The sequence below is a fragment of the Nelumbo nucifera genome, chromosome 3, assembly GCF_055504915.1.
Source record: "Nelumbo nucifera cultivar China Antique chromosome 3, China Antique-T2T, whole genome shotgun sequence".
Lineage (NCBI taxonomy): Eukaryota > Viridiplantae > Streptophyta > Magnoliopsida > Proteales > Nelumbonaceae > Nelumbo > Nelumbo nucifera.
Window position 1 is genome coordinate 54,190,744 of NC_142651.1, and position 27,086 is coordinate 54,217,829.

Sequence of the window (27,086 nt, forward strand, 5' to 3'; positions counted from 1 at the left end):
TTAAGTTTGATTTTAAGTGGAATTGAAATATTTTTAATTAATGTTTTAAAAATGATTTTTTAATTTTTATTAACTATTTATAAGGTAAATATGTTTTTTTTTTAACTTGGTTTTGTTAATAGTTATTAATAACTATTAATAGTTACTACTACTATTTATAACTATTAATAGTTATAATAACTATTAAGAACTAGTTATTAATAGTTAATGGTTATAACTATCAACAGTTATAACTATTAACTATAAATAATAACTTGGTTTTATTAATAGTTTCCTTGTCAAATTTTATAAGATTCTCCTATAGGGACAATGAATTTTCTACTTCGAACTACACATGCTGCAACCATTGATCACCCCTCTGTTCCTGAACACACTTCACACCAGAATTCTGTGTCAAAACAAGCAACAACTTTGGAGGGCCTCATTTCTGAAGATCCCATTCCAGATTCCCCTCCGAGTGTAGATGGTGGTAGAGAAAGTGGAGTTTCACATGGAAGCACTGGAGATGAAGGGCAAAGTGCAAAGCATCAACTTCCTATTGTTGAGAATCATTCTGATGTTACAGAAGACGAAGGATGGATTATTGTTCCATATAGTATGAATTCACCCCACACCTTTTCTAGTTTTTTGTTGCTCTTAATTTTTATTAATGTTGTGTTTCCTCTGTTCATGTTCTACGATATCCATCTCTACAATCTTCAAATTACCTTATAGCTAGCCATATTTGTCTAAGTGGCGCTTCCGTGATATTCTAGAAATTTGTTCTGATAGATCCATTTGAGTGTTAATTCATACATGTTGCTTAAATAGACAAAAATTGTTTCTTTAGTGAAACATTTTCTAGACATTAGTTCATAATTGGATGGTAATGACAAGAAGTTGATTTTATTAGAGAGGAGCTCTTAAACCCCAATTAATTTTTTTCTTGCCCATCTAATGTTTTGCCATGGTATGATTCTTTTAATTCTCTGAATCATATATGATGCATGACTTGTTTTCTTCGGTTATTAACTTTTAATAATTAGAACAATTATTAATAGTTAATTAATATTTATTACTATTAATAATAACTAGTTAATAGTTATAATTACTATTAATTAGTTATTAATAGTGAATAGTTTCCACAATATTTTTAAGATAACTATTAATAGTTATAATTTGGTTTTATTAATAGTTTCCTCGTTAAATTTTATATGATTCTCTTATTAATTCTCATTCGAGAGCTAAAATGAATTTTCTATTGCTGAGAATCATTCCAATGTTACAAAAGACGAATGATGTATTAATATTCCATATAGTTTAAATTTGCATCACTACTTTTTTGGGTTTTTGTTGCTATTAATTTTTATTCATGTATTGCAATATCCATCTCTACAATCTTCAAATTGCATTATAAGCAATCACATTTGTCTAAGTGGTGCTTTCATGATATTCTAGAAATTTGCCTTGAGTGTTAATTCATACATGTAGCTTAAACGGGTAAAAATTATATCTTTGGGGGAACGTTTTCTAGACATCAGTTCATACTTGGATGGTAATGACAACCAATTGGTTTTATTAGAGTGGAACTCTTAAGCCCCAATTAATTTTTTTTCTTACCCATTTAATATTTTGTCACGTTATGATTCTTTTAATTCTCTGAATCATATATAAAGCGTGACTTGGTTTTTTGGTTATTAGCTATTAGTTATAACTATTATTATTAGTAATAGTTATATATATATGTATATATATGTGTGTGTGTGTGCGTGTGTGTGTGTTAAAAGAAGGTCTTCAGGCTACAACCCCCACCATTCAAACACATGGCATTCTCATTTTTCTAGAAATATAGACAAGTGGCATTTTTTAAGAAGTTGCTATTAAAGCCCACAACCCACTACCACCATTCAGACAAGTGGCATTCTTATTTTCTAGATACGTGGCAATTTTTGATAAATTCTTGCTAAAGCCCATATCCCACTATCGGGCTACAGTCTGCCACCATTTAGATATGTGGCATTCTCATTTTTCTAGAAAGCTAGACATGTGACATTTTCTGAAAAGTTGCTGTTAAGACCCACAATCCACTACCACTATTTAAACACATGGCATCCTATTAGTTGAAGAAATAGGATTCAAAAAGTGGATAGTTTCACTCATAAGCAATCTCAATACAGATATTTATTAGCTTAACACATACGTATCCATTATCTATTAAATACAAATGGTGGGATCTACTAAAAGATTACCATAAACCCAAGTTTATTTTTAAATATTTTTTTAAAAAAGAAAATACTTTATTAATTATAGACTTGATTTAACTTTTAGGAAGCAACTTAGTTTAACTTTTAAAAATAAATAACTCAAAGTAGATTTATTAGATAAATAATAAATATCAAGTAAAGTGGGTTATTGTTTACAAATAAGATTTCATTTAATATCTTAAATCAAATTAAAAATATAAATTAATAATGATTTTCAAATATAATAGGTTACATTAGAAATTAGAAAGATACAAACCCATATTAGTTTTTTTATTTAATTTTTGATAAATAAATAGTAAACTTAAAAACTAAATTATACTTAATAGTTATTATTAATAACAACCTGGTTTTATTAATAGCTTCCTCGTTAAATTTTATATGATTCTCCTTTAACTCTCATTCGAGAGGTACAATGAATTTTCTACTTCAAACTGCACATGTTGTAGTCGTCGATCACCCTTCTGTTGTTGTACCCGCTTCGCACCAGAATTCTACGTCAAAACAAGCAATAACTTTGGAGTGCCTTATTTTTTAAGATCCCCTTCCAAATTCCCCTCAAGCATAGATGGACGTGGAAGTACTGGTGTTGAAGGGCAAAGCGCCAAGCATCATCTTCCCATCGTTGAGAATCATTCCGTTGTTACAACAGAAGACGAAGGATAGATTACTGTTCCATATAGTATAAATTCGCCTCACAAATTTTCTGGGTTTTTGTTGCTCTTAATTTTTATTCATGTTTTGCTTCCTCTGTTCATGTTTTGCGATATCCATCTCTGCAATGTTCAAATTGCCTTATAACCAATCACATTTGTTTCGTGGTTCCGTGATATTCTAGAAATTTACCCCAATAGATTGATCTGAGCGTTAATTCACACATGTAGCTTAAACGGGTAAAATTGTATTTTTGGTGGAATGTTTTGTAGACATCAGTTTATAATTGGATGGTAATGACAGATAGTTGGCTTTATTAGAGAGGAACTCTTATCTCCCAATTAATTTTTTTCTCGTCCATCTATAATATTTTGTCATGGTATGATTCTTTTAGAATCATATCTGATGCGTGACTTATATTTTTAGTTATTTTGATTTCTTAGTGAATGTTGTCCTAAATTTCCCAAGCATGAATTTAATAATCTCTAAATGCCACCGACTTGAATAAATTGTAAATAAGCAATTTGGCGTTCATTTTCTGGTGTTTCTAATTCGTGATGTACACTTGCAGAGGAACTTCCTGATGATTGGAATGATGCACCAGATATACTCACACTTCGCGCCTTGGACCGCTCCTTTGTTTTTCCCGGTAGTTTTATTGTTTTTGAATATAATGTTTTTGGATTTTTAGCTTTGACACGACCATCTGGGAGTTCCCTTTTCTGTTGCATTATAACTTCAGTCTGAACTCTATTTTCACAACCAGGTGAACAGGTTCACATTTTGGCATGTCTGTCAACTTCTAATCAAGATAAGGAGTTTATAACTCCATTCAAGGTTGCTGCAATGATGAATAAAAATGGCTTACAAAAGACTAAGCAGCAAAACGCTAGTATGGAAACTGAATCCAGTTCCATTACTGAAGGAGGGGAAATAAGTCCTGCTAGTCAGAAGGTAGAGCATAATAGTGACACCCCATTAACTACGGAGAAGATTGATCCAAGTGGGGATATTTCTGCAAGCGAATCTCTTCTCAGAATAGAAAGTCATAGAAGACGGACCCAGGCACTTTTGGAAAGATTTAAACATTCCCATTTTTTTGTTAGAATAGCGGAATCAGATGAGCCGCTTTGGTCAAGAAGAAGTGTATCAGGAGGGCCATCTTCAGAATCATCTGAGATGGCTAGGGAAAAATTGACTACAATTAATGGAGGGAACAGAAAATTTTCAAGGAAGGGTACTCAACTCAATGCAGTTATTGATAGAGGAAACTTTGATGCAAGCGTATCTGGTGGAGTAGCTAGAAATACTGTCAAGTGCTGCGCCCTTTCTAATGGGGATATAGTGGTATGTTTTGAAACTTCCATGGTTGTAGGGGAAGTTAGTCTTTTGCTTTGCTTGATCTTTAATAAGTTTTCCAATCTCACTGTCCATGGCACAGAATCTGTGACTGGTGGATAATGCAATGATTAGCACCCCAATGGTTATTTCATTATTCATAGAAGTCTTGGAAAATGTGGCAAAATACCTGCTACTTCGGTATTCTATGTGAGTCAGCTTTCAAAGTCAAACAATGGAATGCAGAAAGTAGTGGATTTTGGGATCCTTTTGCATCTGCCTTTTGTATTTCTGCCCCAATCCAAGAAGAGTTTGAAGGAAATCAAAGATAAAAAGGCTTCAATATGAGGCAAATTATGTTAGTAACTTTCTTCAATAAATTTGTTTTTGATAATATCAAAGTTGCAACAGTGGTATCAACAAAATCAAGGTTCCAGGATACAATGACCTAGACAAAACCTGCATCATAGAGTGATTTGCATTACCAAAGTACAATCCAAATTCTTCAAATTTCAAAATTGGTAGACATACACTAGTATACACTAGAGTATATGAAAATACTGGTGTAAGCTATTATGACTTTGGGCTAAAGGAGTCTCTTTAGATTTATCTGTTCCAAACCTTCCACTGGTCCTATGATAGTTTTCCTAGGGACAGATTATAAGATAGCAATTAAACTTGACCATTCAGCTATTATGTCCTTGTAATACGTCTATTAGTTGCATTCATTAGAAGTATTACAATTTTTGAATTTGTTAGGGACAGATTTGCAAGATTCTCACTTTGTGCCAAAACAAAAATAATAATAAAAAGCCAAAGGTTAGGACCATATCAGTTTGCCCCTCCCAAGACCCCAGATAGCTAGGATCAACTTTGGGTAATGGCCCTTTTTTGAGATTTGCAAGATTCTGTAAGATGGCAATTAAACTTGGCCATTCAACTATTGCATTCTTGTTATATGCCTAATAGTTGCACTCAGTAGAAGTATTACATCTTTTGAATTTCTAGAGAAATATCACCTAAGAGGTTAAGACCACCATTTGATAACCATTTAGGATTCCAATATCCCCATTATAATAATTAAATTAAATGGAATTCAGAATTTAAATTCTCATAGGAGCACAATCTCACTCATCCCATGCATAGACATGCAAATATGTGTATGAACACCCATGCAGATATAGTAGCCAATGCAAGAAAGAGAAGTAAAGAATTAACAAAATGTAAGTTCTATAAATTTTCCATGCAGGCAGATACATATAGTAAATACCTCTTCTCTCTCTCTCTCTCTCTGCTGTGTCTGTGTCTGTGTCTGTGTGTGCATTAGATGCGAGATGAATGCTCTAGGCGGACATTGGGAAGCCTTAAATGGATACAAGTTTGGTGGGAACCTTTGGGCTACCCTTTTTACATTAATATATTTTCTGATAATCCCCCTCTTTGGGATTTTGAATTACTAACTTTTTTCATTCTTCTTAGAACTTCTCTGCAAAGTTTTTCTTGGAGAAAAACCAGGGCAGATCCAAGGGTATACCAGTGTCAACCATGTAGAATTCACCTTTTCTTAAGTTATTCTATAAAACAAAATTTGAATTTATTGCAAACTAGTTTGGCATTTAAGATTTCCATGTTGATACAATTACATGATTGTGTCTTTTTTTTTTTGATCAATAATACAATTCATTAATTCATTAATTATCACAATAATTACAGAGAAGAAGACACTTTCTCATCTTCCAGCTACATCAAGAGCCCCAAAAGAGGAAACAAGAGAGAAAGAGTGAACAGAAAAAGAAGAAAAGTAAATCACATCTTTGCCCAGAACATGACATCCCTGTCCACCCCTTGTTTAGCTAGCCCATCAGCAAAAGAATTACATGATTGTGTCTTTGCACTCAAAATTGTTTCATTTGTCAGTTGAACTTATATTCCTAACTTGCTGTGGTTGAAAAACCATTTACCAGTATCGTTACTGATTCTCATCCTGTCTCCTTGTTTGGAAGAATACAGGTGCTTTTAGGAGTCAATGTTGGAGTTAATTTTTCAAAAGATCCCATACTTGATGTGCTTCAATTTGAGAAATATCAGGAAAGAAGTTTAGCTTCTGGGAAGGTCAACAACTTTATGTATGCAAATCAGGATGATCCATGTGGGGAACTTCTCAAATGGTTGCTTCCTCTGGATCGCAGTCTTTCTCCTCCAGCTCGTCTGCTATCTCCTGCTTCTTTGAATGCAAGTTCAACATCTCAGAAGTCCACATTTCCTGGTTCATCTGGTTCCCAACTCTTCTCGTTTGGTAACTTGAGAAGTTACTCAATGTCTTCTCTTCCTCCAAATACTTCACCACCCCTTCCTGAAGTTACAACCTCCAATTCTAAACCAAACTTTGAGCTGGAAGACTGGGATCGTTTTCTGCCTCAGAAGTCTCTGAAGAGTCAAGAAACTGGAAGTGAAGAGCGTTTATCCTTTAGAGGTGTATCGCTTGAACCAGAAAGATTTTCTGTTCATTGTGGACTGGAAGGCATCTACATACCAGGAAGGAGGTGGAGAAGAAAACTTGAAATTATTCAACCAGTAGAAATCCATTCTTTCACTGTTGACTGTAATACAGAGGATCTCCTCTGTGTTCAGATAAAGGTACTAGTTGTGATTTTCAAAAAAATCAATATAATGTTGACCCAAAATATTTCTATTTCTATATAAGTGTGTGTTGCCAGTTTCTTTCTTTTATTACAACAAAATTAAACATTTTTTTTCCAGAATATTTGTCCTGCAAATACACCAGATATTGTGATATTTGTGGATGCTATATCAATTGTTTTTGAGGAGGCTCCAAAAAGTGAACCGCCTCATTCATTACCAATTGCATGCATTGAAGCTGGAAATGACTACAGCTTGCCAAATATTGCCCTCAGGTTGGTATCCCTGGCATGTGTGTTGTATATAGTTTTGGGCTGTTAAAAAATTGCATATTATACTTGCAATTTGGTTACTGCTATTTTTATCCATGTATGTTTAAAGGAAGAATGTTTATATGTTTGCAGAGTACATTTTATCTCTTCCTTTTTACTTTCTTTCTAATCATGGTGCACATGTACACCTAAACTATGCCAAATAATTCCTCTTCCTATTCAGACCATAGAATTTGTGGTTGCACTTAGAAGTTGTTATTTGGATTTATGGACAAAATAGTGAATTTTGTTCTTTATGGCAACTTATGACTGTACTTTCAGTTTGAAGTTTTACCAACTTGTGCTTAGTGCTACCCTTTTCTAAAGGATGGGTTCAAGCTTCATAATTAAACTATTTAAAAGGAGCTTTCCCAGAAAGCAGGATTATTAATTTTAATTATGCCTAAGAGGAAAGTTACTATCTCAAAAACTCTTCTGGTGTATGCTTGTTTGATTGAAGAAACCATCTTTCTCAATAGCCATAAAAGCTTACATTTATTTGTCAACCTTCCGTAAAACCTTCCCCAAATAAAAGGAAAAGAAAAAAGAGGAAGAAAATGGCTCTAAAGGGTAAACAATCTCAGTCAGATCTTTCTTCTCTAAATTGAATAGGTCTAATGGCTCAGCAGCAGTGGCATGGAAAAGGATATGGAAGTCTATATCTCCTTCAAAATCCTTTCTTTTTCTTTTTTTTTTGTCTGTGTGGACAACTATTATGGAGAGGACCCTAACTATCAATCACCTGCAGGAAAAAGGCATGATGCTAGTTAACCCATGTAGTCTCTATTGTCAAGGGGAAGAATCTGTCTCCCACTTACAGATCTACTGTTCTTTGACTTGCAGCATTTGATGGCATTTTTTCCAGTTGTTAGGGTTGTTCTTTATGCTTCCTAGTGACCCAAGTAGCCTCTTCCCAGCATGGCTCTCTATTCTTGTAAGAGGGGATCCATTTTGTGGAAGTTAGTCCCAGTTGCAGTTTGCTGGGCCGTCTGGACTTAACATAATGATATGAATTTTAATGGCAAAAATTCACCTATGGAATCAATGATTGGCAAGTTGGAGAGGCTGCTATATCCCTGGTTCTCTAAGTATCTTCTCATGTTGGGATAGGATCATTGGGAATGATACTTTTGTAATTAGCTCTTGATAGTTCTTATATTGGCTCTCTTTGTACTTTTCTTGGGAGGGAATATCTCCCTCTCGTCTTAATACAATTTCTATTTCCATATTTCAAAAAAATAAAAAAAAAGATGGAAGGAAAAGAGTTCTTGAAATTTTATTTTCTTTATTAATAGATATTGTCTATTATTGATTTATTGTAAAAGTGATGCAACCGGAAAGGTATAAGAAAAAATGTCAAGGGGGATTCTTGACTTCCTCAACTTTTATTCTTTTAAATTGTTAAAAGAGTCTTAGTGATACAACAACAGAAGTATGTCATCAACATCATCATCATCATCATCATCATCATTGTCTAAGCCTTGTCCCAACTATATGGAGTCGGATAAATGAATCCTGTTTTGTCATTCCATTCTTTTCAGTGCCATATCTATCGTAAAAAGATAGAAATACCTATGTTTAACAATTAACAGAAGAAATCTTATGGCTTGGGACATGGACACCGTAGGTCGACCATATTGCAAACATATTCTCAACATTCCACCTCTAGTTGGCATGTTAGTGTTAGACATTTTCAACTTCTCTACTATGATCTGAAGATGAGCATGGGACATATTAGGGTTTGAAACACAAACGCTATAAATATAAACAAAACATACTCTCAAGACTTGTAGAAAGATGAAAGTTTAAAAAGCTAAATCTGTTAGCCCATTTGCAAATGGATATTAGTATATAGCTTGTTAAATTTCATAGAAATGGGTATTAGCAAAAAGGAATCTATTAATTCTAGCCTTATAGTGTCATATTTTGCAAAGGATGATGATATTCGCTCTTCTTATTCCAGTTGAACTTTGATTTTTATTTTTTATTTTATTGTTTATCTTATGGCAGGAAAGGTGAAGAATACTCTTTTATTCTCAAACCAGTAAACTCAGTGTGGTCAAATCTTAAGGGTTATGGTGAAAAAAATTCTCAACTATCACATTTACAGGCTGGAAGGACAGCACCAAGTATTCATCTGCCCTCGAGGCTTGGTGAAGGAAAGAGGGTTTCTTTAACTGCTGATAAGTATGCAGTTTTAGTATCATGTAGATGCAACTACACTGGTATCTATCTTATCACAATCCCTTTGTACCTGAAATACTTCAAGATGTGGATTATTAGTTCCTTGATTCTTATCTTATGCTTGGTGTTCATTGTTTTCTCCTTAGAGTCGAGGCTATTTTTCAAGAAGCCTACAAGTTGGAAACCTCGTGTTGCAAAGGATCTCATGATTTCTGTTGCTTCTGAAATGTCACAACAAACTTCTGGGTCCAATGGAAGAACTTCTGAGCTTCCAGTTCAGGTTTAATGCCTGTCTTGTTCAGCATTTCAGCATATGCTTTTGGTTAACCTTGAATTTGAAATTTAAATGGTGGTATGCTTCCAAAATTTTCAGGTTTTAACTCTTCAGGCCTCAAATTTAACATCAGAGGATCTAACCCTAACAGTTCTTGCTCCAGCATCGTTTACTTCACCCCCTACAGTGGTCTCTCTGAATTCTGTACCATCAACACCAATGAGTCCATTTGTTGGTTTTTCTGAGTTTGCAGGAAGAGTGAGTGGTGAGGGACGTGGTACTGGTGTGCACAGGTTAAGTTCTAGTTCTTTTTCTAGTTCTATTCCCGATAATCAAAAGGAGAATTCTAGTGGTGGAGGAATGTCTGTTCCTTCTCATGAGGAGACTGCTTCTGTATCTGATGTCATTCCAAGTAATGGATTGGGTTGCACACATCTTTGGCTTCAGAGTACACTTCCTCTTGGGTAATATCTTCTACTTATTTTGGTTGTTAGTGTTTGTTGTTATTGTTAGAAAGCATTGAAAATTATGTTTTATTGTTTCAGATGTGTTCCTGCTCAGTCCACTGCTACTGTCAAGCTTGAATTACTCCCCTTGACAGATGGGATTATTACACTCGATACACTACAAGTTCATGTTAGAGAGAAAGGTATGAATATGCTCTTATGGTTTGGATGTAACAAGGCTGACTAGTCTGTTAGAATGTTAGAGTTATGTTCGGCTGATAAGAGTTCTTATTAGCCCATTCTTATGTTTAACTTATCTTGTAACTGGGCTTGTGTTAATGGGCCTAATCCTGTTTAATGATTTAAGTCATCTGGGTGTCTCATCACTAATCAGGGGCATCCCAGTAATTTCTTGTACCTTGTACTATATTCATTTATAAATAAAGGACTGGTCGACTGGCTAGTACAGTTCGACATTCTCTTCAGTCTTGTGGTTTTCTTCTCTTCCTTGCTACTTCGAGTATAGCTCTTCAGATTACATGGTATCAGAGCATTAGCTCCTTCCTGGTTTCAGCAGGCGCACTCTCTTCTCTTGCTGTCTTTTCATCTTCTCTCTTCCTTTTCTGGGTTGCTGCAGTGAAGACCTAGGAGTGTAAGAGAGTAAAGCAAGTTCGAACCTAGGGTTTCTCTTGGTTGTAGGACTCAAGGGAAGTAAGACCCAAAAGTAGATGTCTTACTAGATTATCTCCAGCAAATAGTAGCTATTGGGCTACTAAGAGAGGTCTGTATAGGACAGACCTAGTTGAGGACTGATTTCAGCAGTCCTAGCACTAGCCGAAAGTGGGAGAGCTTCCTCTACAGTTGCAGCTTCGTGCTCCAGCAAGACTTGGGCAGAACTGTGGTAACTTCAGTTACATATTTTCTTCAGGTCGGTTATCAGTCCTACTTTGTGAACTTCAATTACTGCACTGCACAGTTACTTCAGGTCGCAGAACAAGCCCTAACTGAAGTAATTTCAGTTACTAGCACTGTGAACTGGTTCAGTTACAGCCCCTTACTTGCTACTTCGGCCAGTCCTAAACAGCACTGCACAGTACCCGAACTGTGAACACTTCTACCAGCACTGTGAACACTGTGACCACTTCGGCCAGTCCTAAACAGAACCACCTACAGCACTGTGAACAACTCTTGAACTGAAGTCAGGATGTCCTCACTATCCGGTGAAGTTTCCTCTAGAGATAACAGACCTGTTACAAGGTCCTCAAACCTGGAAAACCCTAATCTGCACAGCTTGCAGGTTACAAGTGTGCTGCTAGATGAGTATAACTTCAGAGAGTGGTCTTTCTCAGCAATGCTGTTCATTACCTCTCGTGAGCTCATAGGCTATTTGGATGGAGACAAGAAACAACCAGAAATTGGCAGTCCTGAATACACCGTGTGGCGCAAGGAAAATGCCACAGTCATGTCTTGGTTGCTGGCCTCTATGACTCCTAGGGTGGCCAGAACTGTTCATCACTTCCCCACAGCTGCTAAAATTTGGGAGAAAATATCTAAGACATATGGCCAGAAAAAGAACAATGCTAGAATCTACAGGCTGAACCAAGACATTGCAGCCCTAAGGCAAGGAGACATGTCCGTGGCCACCTACTTTGCAACACTGGAAGGCCTCTGGGAAGAGCTTGACCACCATTTGATTTTGGATTGGGAAAATGTTAATGATAAGGGGAGACATGATAAGCAGATTGAGGAGGGCAGAGCCTTCAAGTTTCTGGCGAGGCTTGACCCTGTATATGAAGGTATAAGGTCACAGATTCTAGGGAGAGATGAATTACCTGAGCTTCACCATGTCTACTACCTGGTGAGGAATGAAGAAGTAAGGAGAAAGGAAATGTAAGTTGACTCCCAGACACAGTCAACAGAACTACCTGGAGAACATTCAGCCTTAGTCTCCACTAAGGGGAATAGATTTTCAGACAAGAAGTCCCTCAAGTGTACACATTGTGGTGGTGAGAAACACACAAAGGAGAAATGTTGGGTCTTGTACCCTCATCTGAAGCTAGCTGCTCTGAGAAAGGACAAAAGGCAACATAAGGGCCACACAGCAAGTGGGAATCTTGCCAACAACAACAGTAGTGACAACTCACAGAGTATTCAGACAGTGTCATCTTCCACCGCAAGGCAGGCTGCCGACTCCTCTGGACCAAGTACTTCGGGCTTCACAGCTAGTGAGGTAGAGGTTCTCAGCCGGGCTTTAGCTCGTCTGAAGAACAATTCTTTAGCTTCCACCTCTTTTGCCAAATCAAGTACAACCTCTGCATTTAGTGCATCTAGTTCCATTAATTCTACCTCTTGGGTGATTGATTTCGGAGCCACTGACCATATGACACATATGTCCTCCTTATTCTCTACATATCATTTGTTGTCTGGCCAGGATAAGATGAGAGTAGCTGATGGGTCCCTCTCCACTATCTCTAGAAAGGGGGTGGTTGACCTAAGCAAGGATCTCTCTCTTAAATCAGTTCTACACGTTCCTAGTCTTACCTCAAATCTGTTGTCTGTTTCAAAGCTTACGAAAAACTTGAACTGCAGTATAATTTTCTTTCCTTCTCATTGTGTCTTCCAGGACAGATTGACGAGGAGAATGATTGGGAGTGGTCATGAGTATGGGGGCCTCTACTATTTTGATGAAGATGTCAGCTCAGCCTTGCAAGCTTCTACTACTAGTCCAGAAAGTGTGGAGTCAATAGCTAGGCTACACTTGTGGCATGCTAGGCTAGGTCATTTGTCCTTTTCTTCCTTAGCAATGTTGTTTCCCGAATTATGTAAGGGCATTCCGAGTCAGAGTTTAGCTTGTGATGTGTGTCAAATGTCAAAACAATGTAGATCAATGTATCCAATTTCTAGTAATGAAATTCAAGCCCCTTTTGATTTGGTTCATTCTGATGTTTGGGGTCCTTCACCCATTGTTTCCATTGATGGCTTTCGTTACTTTATCAGTTTTATTGACCATTATTCTCGGTGCACTTCGATTTATCTGTTGAAAGGACGTGAAGAAGTTCCCCGAATAACTATGATGTTTTGCAAGATGGTTGAAACACAATTTGATAAAAAGATCAAGCAATTCCGTTCAGACAATGCAGCTGAATACTTTGAAAGATCCTTGAACTCATTCATGGAAGATGTAGGCATGTTACATCAATCATCATGTGCTTACACCCCTCAGCAAAATGGGGTCGCTGAGCACAAGAACAGACATCTATTGGAGATAGCTCGAGTCCTTCTTTTCCAGCACAATGTGCCCAAGCAATATTGGTCTCAAGCTGTTCTCACTGCATCATACTTGATAAATCGGATGCCATCTAAGGTACTGGGTATGAAGACCCCTTTCTCTGTTTTGTGTTCCACTCTTCCAGAATTTCCTCTTCCCCCGTGGGTTTTTGGTTGTACATGCTTCATACATGTGAAGGATCCAAAGAAGATCAAACTGGATCCTAAGGCTACAAAGGGAATATTTTTGGGGTACTCTCCTATGCAGAAGGGGTATAAGTGTTATGATCCTGTCTCCAAGAAAAAATATGTCACCAGGGATGTAGTTTTTTTTGAGTCTCAACCCTATTTCCAGTCTTTTCAGAATCCTCTTCAGGGGGAGAGTAGTGGGTTGGAAGAGGATTCTCATTTTCCCTTCTTTTTTGTTCCCATTTCATCACCTTCCACTACTACTAGCTGTAACATTCCGGGTCAACCTAGTGAGACTTCCACTGTGCCAGTTGCTTCTCCAGATTCGGCTGATGCTTCTGAAGGTTCCAGTAAACAAGAGAAAGAGATACTTACATACAGTAGAAGGAAGAAGGCCCCTCAACCTCATGATTGCAACCAGTTGAACTCGGATCAATCTGTCTCTGCAATCCAAGGTAATTCTGACTCACTCAATTCAGATTTAGATCTTCCTATTGCTCTCCGTAAGCCTATTCATTCTTGTACCACTCGGCATCCCATAGCCGATTATGTTTCTTACTCACACTTATCCCCTGCCTATCATTCCTTTGTGTCTGCTCTTTCCTCTGTATGTGTCCCTTCCAGGTATTCAGAGGCGGCATCTGATCCAAGGTGGAAAGAAGCCATGAATGAGGAGATGAAAGCCCTAATGAAAGCAAGGACATGGGAATTGGTGGACTTGCCAGAGGGGAAAGGCACTGTTGGGTGCAAGTGGGTATTCACAGTAAAGCACAGGGAAGATGGGTCAATTGAGAGGTACAAGGCCAGACTTGTGGCAAAGGGATTTACACAAAAGGAAGGAATTGACTACAAGGAAACCTTTGCCCCAGTAGCAAAGCTCAACACAATCAGGGTTCTATTGCCACTAGCAGCAAAATTCTCTTGGGAACTTCATCAGCTGGATGTGAAGAATGCCTTCCTAAATGGTGATCTTCATGAAGAGGTATTCATGGAACCCCCACCTGGATATGATGTTGGAAAGAAGGTATGTAAACTAAGGAAAGCATTATATGGTTTGAAGCAATCTCCCTGGGCATGGTTTGAGAGACTTTGTTTGGCCATGAAGAAAGTAGGGTACACTCAGAGCAGTGCAGATCATACATTGTTTACAAGGAGACATGATGACAAACTTACAACACTCATTGTGTATGTGGATGATATGGTGATTACTGGAAATGATGTGAAAGAGATGAAGAGGCTGAAGGAGTTCTTAGCTTCAGAATTTGAGATCGAAGACCTAGGAAATCTAAGATACTTTCTTGGAATTGAAGTTGCTAGATCAAGAGAAGGAATCTACATATGTCAAAGAAAGTATGTGCTAGATCTCCTAGAGGAAACAGGCATGATGGGGTGCAGGCCAGCAGACACTCCAATAGAACCAAGCCATGGATTACAAGAATCAATGGGTGAGGAATACTGTGATAAGGAAAGGTACCAAAAGTTGGTAGGAAAACTGATATACTTATCCCTTACTCGGCCAGACATTGCCTATGCAGTGCATGTTGTCAGTCAATTCATGCACTCACCAAAGACCCCTCATATGAGAGCAGTGGAAAGAATCCTCAGATACTTGAAGACTTGCCCAGGGAAAGGAATTCTATTCAGAAAATACAACAGACTTGAAATTGAAGCCTACACTGATGCGGATTGGGCTGGATCTGTTGGAGACAGAAAATCAACCTCAGGTTACTATACATTCTTGGGAGGAAACCTAGTCACATGGCGCAGTAAGAAGCAGAATGTTGTGGCTAGATCAAGTGCAGAAGCAGAATATCGGGCTATGGCACACGGGGTTGCTGAACTCTTATGGCTCAGGACTCTCCTTAATGAGCTTGGTATCAAGACTGAGGGTCCTCTCAAGCTGTATTGTGATAATAAAGCTGCTATCAACATTGCCAACAATCCTGTGCAGCATGACAGGACAAAACATATTGAAATTGATCGACACTTTGTTAGAGAGAGAATTATTTCAGGAGAACTCTGTGTGCCTTATACTCCATCAGAGATGCAGATTGCAGATGTATTAACTAAAGGGCTGGCATCAATGAAGTTCAGGGACATACTTGGCAAGCTAAACATGATTGATATCCTTGCTTAGCTTGAGGGGGAGTGTTAGAATGTTAGAGTTATGTTTGGCTGATAAGAGTTCTTATTAGCCCATTCTTATGTTTAACTTATCTTGTAACTGGGCTTGTGTTAATGGGCCTATTCCTGTTTAATGATTTAAGTCATCTGGGTGTCCCATCACTAATCAGGGGCATCCCAGTAATTTCTTGTACCTTGTACTATATTCATCTATAAATAAAGGACTGGTCGACTGGCTAGTACAGTTCGACATTCTCTTCAGTTCTGTGGTTTTCTTCTCTTCCTTGCTACTTCGAGTATAGCTCTTCAGGTTACATAGTCTTCATATAAAAACTACATGTATGAGCCATTTAAACTTTCATAGTTAGGAAGTTTCTTGCTATACCAGAAAACATGTTCTGCTTGGAAACATTTAAGTACATGATAGACAGGCTAACTTGACAGTTCTTTTATTTGTAAAATAAAAAAAAATCATTAATAGAAAATAAAATTTATAGGAAAGAGGGTCCATTGGTTGGAGTGATGGTAAAGTCTTGAGCTGACAAGAGTCATTAATGCACATTTGAGTTGATAATGGTCATTTTGTGCATAAAGTGCCAGATGTTAGGTCCATATCCAGTCCACCCCTCCCAAGGTACCCTTGAAATAGCTGGGGCCAGAATTGGTTAATGGCCTATTAGAATGTATAGGAAGGAAGAATATTGAGTGAGTGAACACACCAACCCAAAAAGAATATTTCACACCCAGAGGATAACCAAAGAGTTCAAGTATCTAAATCTTATAAGCTAGTTTATCTGTGCTTACATGCATATTGAACTTGATTGCAGACAATAAATATTCTAGTGGCTTCTTTCCCACTTGTTCTTGTGTGTGTTTCATCATGTAATAAATTTCTTTCCCAGTTGTTTCTCATCAACTCATTTTACACTGTCTATTACATGCTTTGAGTTACCCTTAATAATTATATTTCCGTTTTTCAACCTGGTGGTTATTTATGGGCTTCCAGGGCAAAACATGCCTCCCCAACATTGACAATCACAAGCCCAATATCCCTAGCTTTTGGAAATAGAGCTTTGCCCTCACTATTTTGGGCTAGGTATCTGATTGTAGTACTCCAATCACTTCTTCTTGAAGCATCAAAATTTATCTTGATGTACCCTTCTGGTGGATCTTTTCATCTCACCTAGTATAGCTTTAAGGTTCACTCTCTTAATTCTTGTCTAAAATGCTAGTAGCACTATATTCTAACATTTAGTGTCTGGCCTCAATGATGTTAGGTGAGGGAGAATAGTGTTATTGAACACCTTTTGATTTATATTTTTCCAAATTTGCCATAGTAACATTCCCATGTTTTCCTTCAATCTGTAAATCTAATCTCTATTGTCTGACTTGTTTACTTTTTCTCTACTACTCAATTGAGGTTACACACACCCCATAGAGTTGGGAATATTGGGTCTAATAACATCCAGATTTGTTGTGCATATTCATAGCTTTTGAATATATGAGTACTTTCCTGCTCTCCACATGTGGAGCAATCCATATCTATGTTCCTACCTCTACTTTTTAGGAAACTCTTAGATGGTATTCTATCATTAAATAACAGGTACAAGAAATATTTGATTTGAGGAAGAAATGTTAACGTCCAAATATTCTGATTTTGGATATTACTCTATGATTGCCTTTATTTTGATCTTTCACTAGTCTGTAAGCTGATTTTTTTTTTTCAGTGAAAAATAATTTATTAATCAAAAGATCAAATCAATACAATCATCCCTAGGAGAGGCGTGAGCTGCATCCTCTCCAAAATACATAGGTTAAGGCAGAAAGCAAGTTACAACTGAGCCCAAAACAGATGTTCCATATTGATCCCTTGATTGGCTAAACCATCAGCTAAAGCATTTGCCACTCTTCCCACTCATTGTATGCTTATATTCATATTCCATGTAATCCACTTGAATCTCTTGATTTCATTCCTATAGCACCACATAACAGAATCTGAATCCTTCAACTACCTCACCACCACTTTTGAGTCCCCTTCTACTTGTAGGGACTCCACTCTGAGCTGATTTGCTATTTGCACTCCTTGAACAACCGCTAGTAATTCATCCCTTGTAGAGTCTCAAACTCCCATTGGACCTGAGAAAAAATAGATAAGATATTCCCAACCTCGTTTCTGAGGACCCCACCCATACCAGATGAGCCTGGATTACCAACACTACTTTTATCAAAGCTTAGTTTTACATAATGTTTAAGGGGGGATGTCCAAGTCACTGGTAGTTGTTATTTCTGGAAGAGAAACTTGCCACAGAAGATCAATTCCTCCAGCAATCATCAAAGGAAAAAGAACCCAAAAATTCCTATGTTTTTAACCAATGGATTGCCCTATACAACACACAATCCTTCATCTCTTGTAGGCTTCTCTCCTTGGAAGATTTTTGCATTCCTTTCTTCCCAAATGGTCTACAACAAAGCTTCTCTAGCACACCTCCACATTCACCTTATTTTTTTAGGCCAAACAAAGGTAGAAGAATAAAATAGCATGCTAACCTCTAATGGCAAAGTCTACCTGCACTGAAACAAATAATAAATCCAATCCCATAATTTCACAATAACCACACAAGAAATTAGTAAATGAAAGAAATCCTTATTGTTAGACTTACAAAGAACATGCCAAATAGGTGAGATGCACGAGAAAGGTCTTTCTTTTATTATTGAGGGTTTTTCCTTTCCCACCTAGCAAAAAGAACTAATTTTAGGGGGAACAGGCCTACACCAAACTTCCTTGATTGGAAACATTGAGAAGGAGATTGACAGAGGGGTTTAAAAATAAGAGGCACACAAAAAAAGACCAAATCCTTTTGTTTCATTTTGAGGGATCTATACAAACCTTACTAAAGGTACTCAACAAACTGGACAAGGAATGAATCTCCTCATCTCTTAATCCTCTATGAAAACTAAAGTCCCAAGTTGGGGCCAAAGGAGCTGGAGTGGGGATAAATTTGGACACAACCTCCATACTAAGGGTACTCAACCCAAACATCCTCCTAAAAACAAGCAAAATTCCTATAACACACATAATACCTGTTAAACTTGAGAAATTGTGGAAGAATACTATGACTTGCCTTACACGGTATTGCCAACATGGCTTGACAAGATACACCGACATTCTAACTGTTCTCTAAACAGCCATGAATACTAGCCACCACTTCGTGCCACAAACTCTTTCTTTCCAAAGGCCACCTTCACATCCATTTTTCTAAAAACACTGCATTCTTTTGTACTGCATTTCCTATGCATAAACCCCCTTCCTCTTTACTTTTGCACACAATCTCCCACTCAATTAGATGGTCCATCTTATTTTCTCCCGGCTCCCATAGAAAATCTCTCATAAGTTTCTCTAATTCCGTGGCTTCTCTAGGTGGGATCTGATTTGATTGTAGATTTATCTTTCGGGTTTAGATTCAAAGCTATTTCATCCTTTTTACTCTCTGATGGTATGACAATTGGTTTAATTTTCTTCTATTTTCTTGGTGGGTTTAATCTTGCCTTTATCACACTCATTGGTAGATGGCCTAAAAGGTCCTTCACTCTCAAAATCATATCATCCATATTCTTATTCTCCTTCATGTATTCATCGAGTAAGATTTTTTTTTTTTTTTGATTTTATCCTTTATACTTTCCCCAGTCACCCATCTTAATATTTTCATTTTTGCCACACATTTTTTGGGCATGTTTTTTGACTTCTGAACACTTTGCTCTGTACAAAATTACTGGCCCTATAACCATTTTATAAAGTTTTCCTTTTAGATTAAGTTGTATTCTCCTAAAACATAATATTCTAGATGCATCCCTACATTTTGCCCAATTTATATGGGCAATATCCTCCTCACTCTCTCCCTTGTTGTGGGTTATCAAACGAAGGTAATGAAAGATGTCACATTGAGATATCTCTAGGTCAAAAAAGGCCATTACCCAATGTTGGTCCTAGACTAGTTATGGTTCTAACTTCTATCCTTCGGCATTTTTTTTTTTTTGCACAAAGTGGCCACTCTCAGATTTGAACTAATTTTCTCACTCTTGCTAGCACAAGATTATACTATTACACCAAGTAATGGTTCTTTCTTCTAAGGTATTTATCCACTAATCTAATTTTCCATTTAATCCTTCTTTAGTTTTACCAATTTATAGTTTTATGCTTCATTGTTAATAAATAATATGCACCATGGTCTCCTCGTAAGTATGTTTAGTCAATTCATCCATGACCACTACAAATAAATAAGGGACAAGTACTAAGCCTTGGTGAAGTTCCATTATAATTAGAAATTCCGGTTCTCCTATAGGTGTTCTATCATTGGTTTTTAGCCCTTCATACATGTTCTTAATTAAATCCACATATCTATTTGGCTTCCTCTCTTTTCAAAAACCCACCATATTATCTCTCTCAGGACTATCATATGCCTTCTCTAGATCAATAATACCATATGAAGATCTCACTTCTCTCTAAAATTTTCCATCAATTGATTCAATAAACAGATAGCTTTCATTGTTGATCTCCCTGTCATGCCACTAAATTGTTTTCCCAATATACTTTTTATGTCTTAATCTCTGCTCAATTACTCTATCCCAAAGTAAAGTGAAACTTTGGGAGGATCCATGGTGGGGGACTCCCCTCTTATCTTACCCCAGAATTTATAACCTCACAATATATTAATGAACTTGCAATCATGGACCAAGGGAGAATCACATGGAACCTAGGGTTGAGGGGAGGGATTAGAAGGTAAGAAACTCTAGATATAATAGATCTTCTGTTTTCTTCTCTCTCTCTTTCTCTCTCTCTCTCTCTTTGATAAAAAATGTAATAGATCTTCATGATAACCCAAAAGAGGTACCCCTTGATATCCAATGGGCAAGTTCACTTGTGCATTCTTTTTCAATACTGCCACTCTCTTTCCCATCTAAGGCTCTTTGGATTGGTCTGTCCCCTCCAAAAGTAAAACTTTCTGTTAAGAAGCTACTATGCAGGCCATTAACACAAAGGACAGACTTCATAGGAATGAAAAACTTGACGCCTCTCCCCTCATTTGTGTGTTCTTTGTTCCCAAGAATGGAGAGAACACTAACCATCTCCTTTTATACTTTCACTTTGCTTCTCAGGTTCGGATCTATTTTCTCTCTCCTTGGTGGAGTATGAATAGCACCATCATCTATTCTTCTCCATCAACTTGCTGGTATGCCACACAAAAAGACAAAATTCTATGGCATTGTATGAGAGCTGCAATCCTATGGAGAATATGGGGAGAAAGGAACACTAAGTTTTTTTTTAATGATGAATAACAGTTATGACTTTTATTAATAAAGATATAGAAAGGAGTAGTACAAAGTGTGTTCATACATCATCAGATAATCCCTCAAAGGTAATCCTTGGTTAACCACCTCATCTAAGATCCTTTAAAACTCTAGTCCTTGGGGTGTTTGTCCCCAAAAAATCTATTTTTTTAATGCTCCATGTTTTTCTAAACTATTTGCCAACCAGAAAATCTTGGGAATGCTAGGATTTTTGAAGACAAGGACTTGGATATCAACTCCTTTATTGAAATTTTCGAAAATGAGAATAGAACATTGGGCTTTGGCATGTGAGGAATTTAAAGGTGTTTTCATTTGATGATCTTTGGAGAGATTGACTGATAGCGATATCTCACCAGCCTAGAGCCTCTGAAATAGTAGAGGAATGGAGAGCTCCAAAGGGGGGAATATAAAATTTAATTTTGGTGGCTGTTGTCTTTGTAACCTGGGGCATTTAGAATTGGAGGCATTGTAAGAGATCATGGATGTAAAACTCTTCTCAGCTATTCAAGCCTAACTGGGCATGGTAATTCTTTGAAGGTTGGGATTTTGGCAGTAAGAGAAGGCTTGAATCTAATGATTTCTCAAGGGTGAACAGAAGTTGTCATTCAAGGGGACTACCAAATTCCTTAAAGTTTTATGAGGCAAGAAGAAGACATTCCATGGAGGTGTAGAACCTTAATTTAATAAGTACAGAAACTAGGGCACAATCTAAAGAGCTCATTTAATTTGGATGGGTCCCTAGGTTTGCAAGTGCGCTGTAGATTTTCTTGCCAAGTTTGGAGTAAACAAAGAGCATTTAGTTTGGGGAAAACCTGGACCATTTATTATGTTGTGAGTTTCTTTATGAGCTTATTATTTGATATCTTGACTAACACGTTGGCCCCGTTACTTTTCAGGAAGCCATTTATTTGGGTAAGTGCACTTACCTGGGTAGGAAACACTTACCCAGGTAAGTACATTTACTTGTGTTCTTTCTTTTTCTTTTTTTGAAGATCAATAAAGACAAAAATTTATTCAAATAGGCCAAAAGGTGTTAGACAGTTATGCCCTTAGCTCCAATCAGATTGATGTACCTTTTCTTCAAAAGGTACATTGATTTGGTGACAAGAAGTCACCCCAATTCTTACAAAACAGAAGCAGAGAACAAAAAACAGAAAATACAGCAAGACTTGATCATTCAGGGTATTCCAGAAGTCATCTCCAAAGTTTTCTTTGCTTAGTCCTTTGAATTCTGGCAAAACTAAAACCCACCCTACAATCCTTGAACTGATGAGTGATGACAGCCGTTAACTCTATATTGCTTCTCAATTTGCCTTCAAATATTCTCTTATTTCTTTCTTTCAGACCTCCCAACATACATCAAATAGAGCACAAATCCACATGATTTTTGTTTTGATGTTTCCATTTACCCTCGGCCAGCGCCCAAAAATCTCCATACAGACATTAGGATCCCAACCGTCCATGTTAAATAGCTTGAAGAAATAGGCCCAAATACTCCTAATGTAATTGCATCGAATCAGAAGGTGAAGAATAGACTCCTCTTCAAACAAGCAAAGATTGTCTTGAGTCAGGATACTTCCCATTGAGATGAGCCAAGCAAAAGCCTCCACCACTGGGGGAATTGGTTTCCCCCATTCTCCTTTAATTGAGTCAGACCCTACCTGATTTCTGGACAAAGCATTGTAGAGAGATTTAATAGGTAAGTTAACCAATGACCTTTTTTCCCATAAAATGTTATTATTAGAAGGGAAATTTTGTCCCATCATTTGTTGGCAACTTCTCCCCAGTTAGGAAAGTTACCCACCACTTTCCCCCTGGTGGGAAAGTTAACCACCTAAGTGATACCCGGGGAAAGGTCATTTACCATGGGACCTATGGTTTACCAAAAAAAGAACATGGGATTGTTGGTCTACGGTAATCACTTTCCTGTTGACCAATTTCTCCCCTCTCCATTTACCAAAAAATGAATGGGGTCATTGTACATCTTGTACTTATCCATTCTATCTAGCTCTTGGGTAGTGTATTTTTTTGGATGAATAAATTGCATGTTGTTACTCAAAAAAATCTTTCAAAGTTTTATAATATGGCTAATGAGCTTAATCCCATGATAATCGTTGCAACTTTGTATATCACCTTTGTTTTTGAATATAGAAACCATAGTGTTCTTTACCCATTCATCTAACATCTTTGTTCATTATCCTATTGTGATACTATCATATCCTAATTCATTTTGAAACTTATAATTTTATGAAGGTACATATTATTTTTAGTAATATTAGAGTCACTAATTCCTCCTCCACTATCACCTTCTTTATGCTCTTCATTTAATATCTATTAAAATAGCTTCTCCATCTTTTCTTGATTTCCTCATCTTTTATCAAGTCTCTTTGATGCATCTAACACGAAAGTATTTGCATATGGTTTGACACAAAAGGACAAAAATGTTGAAATGGGTAAATTTTGGTTTGGATGTAAAATTAAGGGAAAACATAAATCAATTTAATTCCTAGAATCAGTCAATGAGATCCTAGAGTGACTATGATTTATGGTAATCAGTCACTACAATAGCTTAAATCATGCAACATGATAATTAATCACTACCTGATTTCTGGGACAGAACTATATATAGATAGATAGAGAAATCCCATATTAGCTCCTGCATCATTAAGCCTTTAAAAAATCCCTAAATTTTCACTTCCACAAGAATAATTTTAGGGTTCAAATCTCTAAAGCTGCATTTAGAAACAATGCAAATGGAGTGTAAATCCCAGTTCAGGGTAAATTTGCACTCTGGTTCACTTTTGCCTGTGTTTGGCAACATTACATTTTTGCATTGACAAATGACAGATCAATGCATATTTACATTGATAATAAGATGTAAAAATACATCAATAAAAACGAAGTAAATTTGCATTCAAGTGGGCTTTTGATAAAAAAAAAAGCATATGCTTTATTGGAATTCGTGTTTGCATCCATTACAGCCAAAAGTCTGTACGGTAAGGAGGTAAATTTGTCAATGCAAAACTAACCCAACTTTACAATTTATATGAACCGTTTTGCACTCTACATATTTGCATTGTTTCCAAACGCAGCCTGAAAGAAAGAAGCCTCTTACCATATTTGTTGTTCCCAAGACAGTTGCAATTGGTGCATTTACCAAAGACATTTAAGGAGTCTGAGATGCACTATATCTGAAAGGTTATCAATCGGGGAGTCTATTTAGCATTGATGTTAAGAAGAATATGGAAGTTATGGATTAGAAGAGGCCATAGTTTTTGTGTTTTGTCGTTTCGTAAATGAAGTATAACCCAACTTCCAAATAAGTTGGAGCCTTTGGAGGGGCAGATATGGTTTCTTCTGTGCCATTTCTTTTTTATTTTTTCTCCCAGCATTGAATTTAGTCCTACACTTTTTTCATTTTTGTGAGTTTATTTTGTTTATTGAATTTGATTAACATTACAGGCATTAATAATACCCCCCCATGTAGGGTTAGGGTATATGGGACCAAGTTATTCAAATAACTTGGCAAGTTATTGCTACCTTTCTGGCTAGTGTTTAACCCCACGTTCTAGTGGGTAGAAGCAATGATTCTGATTGGAACATTTGTTTGCAATAACAGGTCGGACCTATATCCCAGAGCACTCCCTGAAGATCAATGCCACTACCAGTATCAGAACAGGGATCATTTGATATTTCGATATGGCATTTACCCCTTCTGAATATTCTAGTCTGATCATCCAAAGTTTCATCAGATTATCAGGCAGTTAATGGCTGTTAGCTTGTCTGGATGGCCATCACCAAGACAGTATAATTTGTTCAGTTTATTCTCAAGGAGTATTGCAGTGGGGAACTTGCATTGTTAAATTAATTCTTTCCCAAGGTGTCACCTGAGCTATTAATGGGCGCAGTTTATGGGTCCCATGTTCACTCCTTGAATTTCACATTGTGAACGTTCATCTGGGAATGTCAGTTTTCCCAATTCCCTTGCGCAGGGAAAGAGAATAGATTATCAGAATACATACCACCACGTAGAAGAACAAAATTGTGTGAATGTAAGTCTTTTTTTTTTTTTATTATTATTATCAAATAAAAGCAGGTAATTCTTGATTTTAAGGTCAGGACACCATGCATGATATTTGTCTTCTAGAATTATTAAATGGCTTCCAGTGGACCATAAATTGATTACTGACAAATGGAATTTCCTTTCATCAAGCTGACTCTCCTCACTAAGCCGTGTTTAGATCAATATTATTTGGGCAAATGGTTGAACCACTTGATTTATTCAAATTAAAAACATTAATTAATAAAATAAATAAATTTTAAAGGGTTATAGGGCATATTGCATGTTAAAATGTAAATAGAGTTAGTTTCACGGTGCCAACATTTCAAAGAATTGAGCATAAAAAAAAGAAAAGAAAAAGAAAAAGAAACTGTTTTTGGTTTTGTCTACCAGTTCCCCGTTTTGATAGTCCAACTGTCCAATCTGCTTGGACTTTGACAACATTGGATTCCAAAGGGCGTGGATTATTTCCAAAGAATCTCCTTCAATTAGAATTTGATTCAGCTTAAGCTGTTGAGCAAGTAATAAACCTTTCCTGAAAGGTGAAAGCCTCCAGTTCAATGGGTGATGCGGTTTAAAATTATGATTCAAGAAGCATCAAATCATTCCCAAAGAATAAGATAAATAGACCTTAATTTAAACTCACTAATGGGCTTTAAACAGTGTTTTTGGTTAGTGGGTTTCTAACCACTAGTTTGTTAATGGGTGTTTTATTAAATGTTACATTTCCTTGGGGGAAGGATAACTCTAATTAAAAACGTTGGCCAATTTATTAGTGTATTTCCTATCTACTTTCTAAGTACTAGTAAAAGTGACCAACCAATTAGAGAAGATTACAAGGGACTCCCTATTGGAACAGGAAGAAACTTAGGAGATCACCTAGTGAAGTAGGAGGTGGTTCCTAGAAGTAGAGATGATTGAAGCCTAGAAATAGGAAATATCAAGCTAAGAAATATATCATTATTGGGGAAGTGATTGTAGAGTTTGTTTATGGAATAAGATAGACTGTGGCATAGAGTGATTGCTAACGAACATGGATTGGCAAACAATTATTGGGATGTGGGTCTCAATGCTAGGGCTTTTCATTGTTCTCCTTAGAAAGCTATCCATGGCATCTTGCCTTTCATTCTCCTTTATTTCAAATTTAATGCCTGTGCAAGAAACAAAGTGTTGTTTTGGGAAGATGCTTGGGTTAGAGGGATTATCCTTAGTGATAGGTTCTCTACTATTTATTCACTTTCAGAGAATAAAAGAAAAGTGTTCTCTTTGATTTTTATTGATAATTCATGGGACCTAGGCTTAAGGAGAGGGTTAAGGGAGTTGGAAATGAAGATGGTGGATGAACTTATTACTCTTTTAAGATTGGTTTACTTGGATAAATCATGCTTGGATGGCAAAATTTAGAAAACTTCCTTGTCTATAATGGCCTTATTCAATCATCTAAGCTTGTAGGGAACTTTCCTTTAAAGAAGGCTTGGTTTAGCCCTGTACTTCCAAAAATTTGGGCTTTTTGTTGAGAGGTGCTACTTCAAAAATTCAATATTTAGGATGTATTGAAAAGAAAAAAGGCAAAATCTTTGCCTTTTTTCACCCCATGTTTGTTGCCTTTCCTTGGGTTCTAATGAGATGATCACACGCCTAATCTCTTGTCCTTTTGCATTCTTTATTTAGTCTTGGTTTTCTTATCTTTTTGACTATATGTGTGGACCTTTCCTTTGGATGTGGTAAAACTTTTTGACCCAATTTTTTTAGGCAACCAAAGAGGTGTAGAAGAATTATGTGGAAAGTTACAATAACAACTATTCTTTGGTTAGTCTAAAAAGAAAGAAACAATAGGATCTTTAAAAGTGTAAAAATATCCAAGGAGGAAATTGTAGAAATAATAACCATTTATGATTATTCATTAGTTGAAATCAATTGATTTATTCAAGGGCTTCTTAGTTGAGGACATTTACAGGAATTATGGTGAGGTGGCAGCTATAATTTCCCTAAAACTTGTTGTACAGGAACGTT

The 27,086-nt window shown here is 36.7% G+C and overlaps 1 protein-coding gene across 2 annotated transcripts; it reads left to right on the forward strand.

Annotated features, from left to right (window-relative positions):
• The first annotated feature begins 297 nt into the window (after positions 1–297).
• On the forward strand, positions 298–25,144 carry LOC104601022 (uncharacterized). 2 transcript variants are annotated; one of them, XM_088901698.1, is made up of 10 exons: positions 298–595; positions 3,466–3,543; positions 3,661–4,241; positions 6,243–6,869; positions 6,993–7,147; positions 9,194–9,408; positions 9,514–9,647; positions 9,741–10,105; positions 10,187–10,290; positions 24,633–25,144. In XM_088901698.1, exons 1-10 carry the CDS (start codon positions 310–312, stop codon positions 24,701–24,703), a joined length of 2,616 nt encoding a protein of 871 aa, XP_088757824.1. In that variant the 5' UTR covers positions 298–309; the 3' UTR covers positions 24,704–25,144. The 2 variants fall into 2 exon arrangements, with proteins under 2 accessions (XP_088757824.1, XP_010262507.2); XM_010264205.2 differs by lacking the exon at positions 298–595 and adding an exon at positions 2,620–2,922.
• The last annotated feature ends 1,942 nt before the right edge of the window (positions 25,145–27,086 follow it).

Excerpts from the sequence above, each read along its gene's own strand:
- LOC104601022 (XM_088901698.1), top strand. The coding sequence starts at position 310 with ATGAATTTTCTACTTCGAACTACACATGCTGCAACCATTGATCACCCC. Across the intron at positions 6,870-6,992 it reads TCCTCTGTGTTCAGATAAAG|AATATTTGTCCTGCAAATAC; the intron begins GTACTAGTTGTG and ends TTTTTTTTCCAG. Across the intron at positions 10,291-24,632 it reads AGTTCATGTTAGAGAGAAAG|GTCGGACCTATATCCCAGAG; the intron begins GTATGAATATGC and ends TTGCAATAACAG.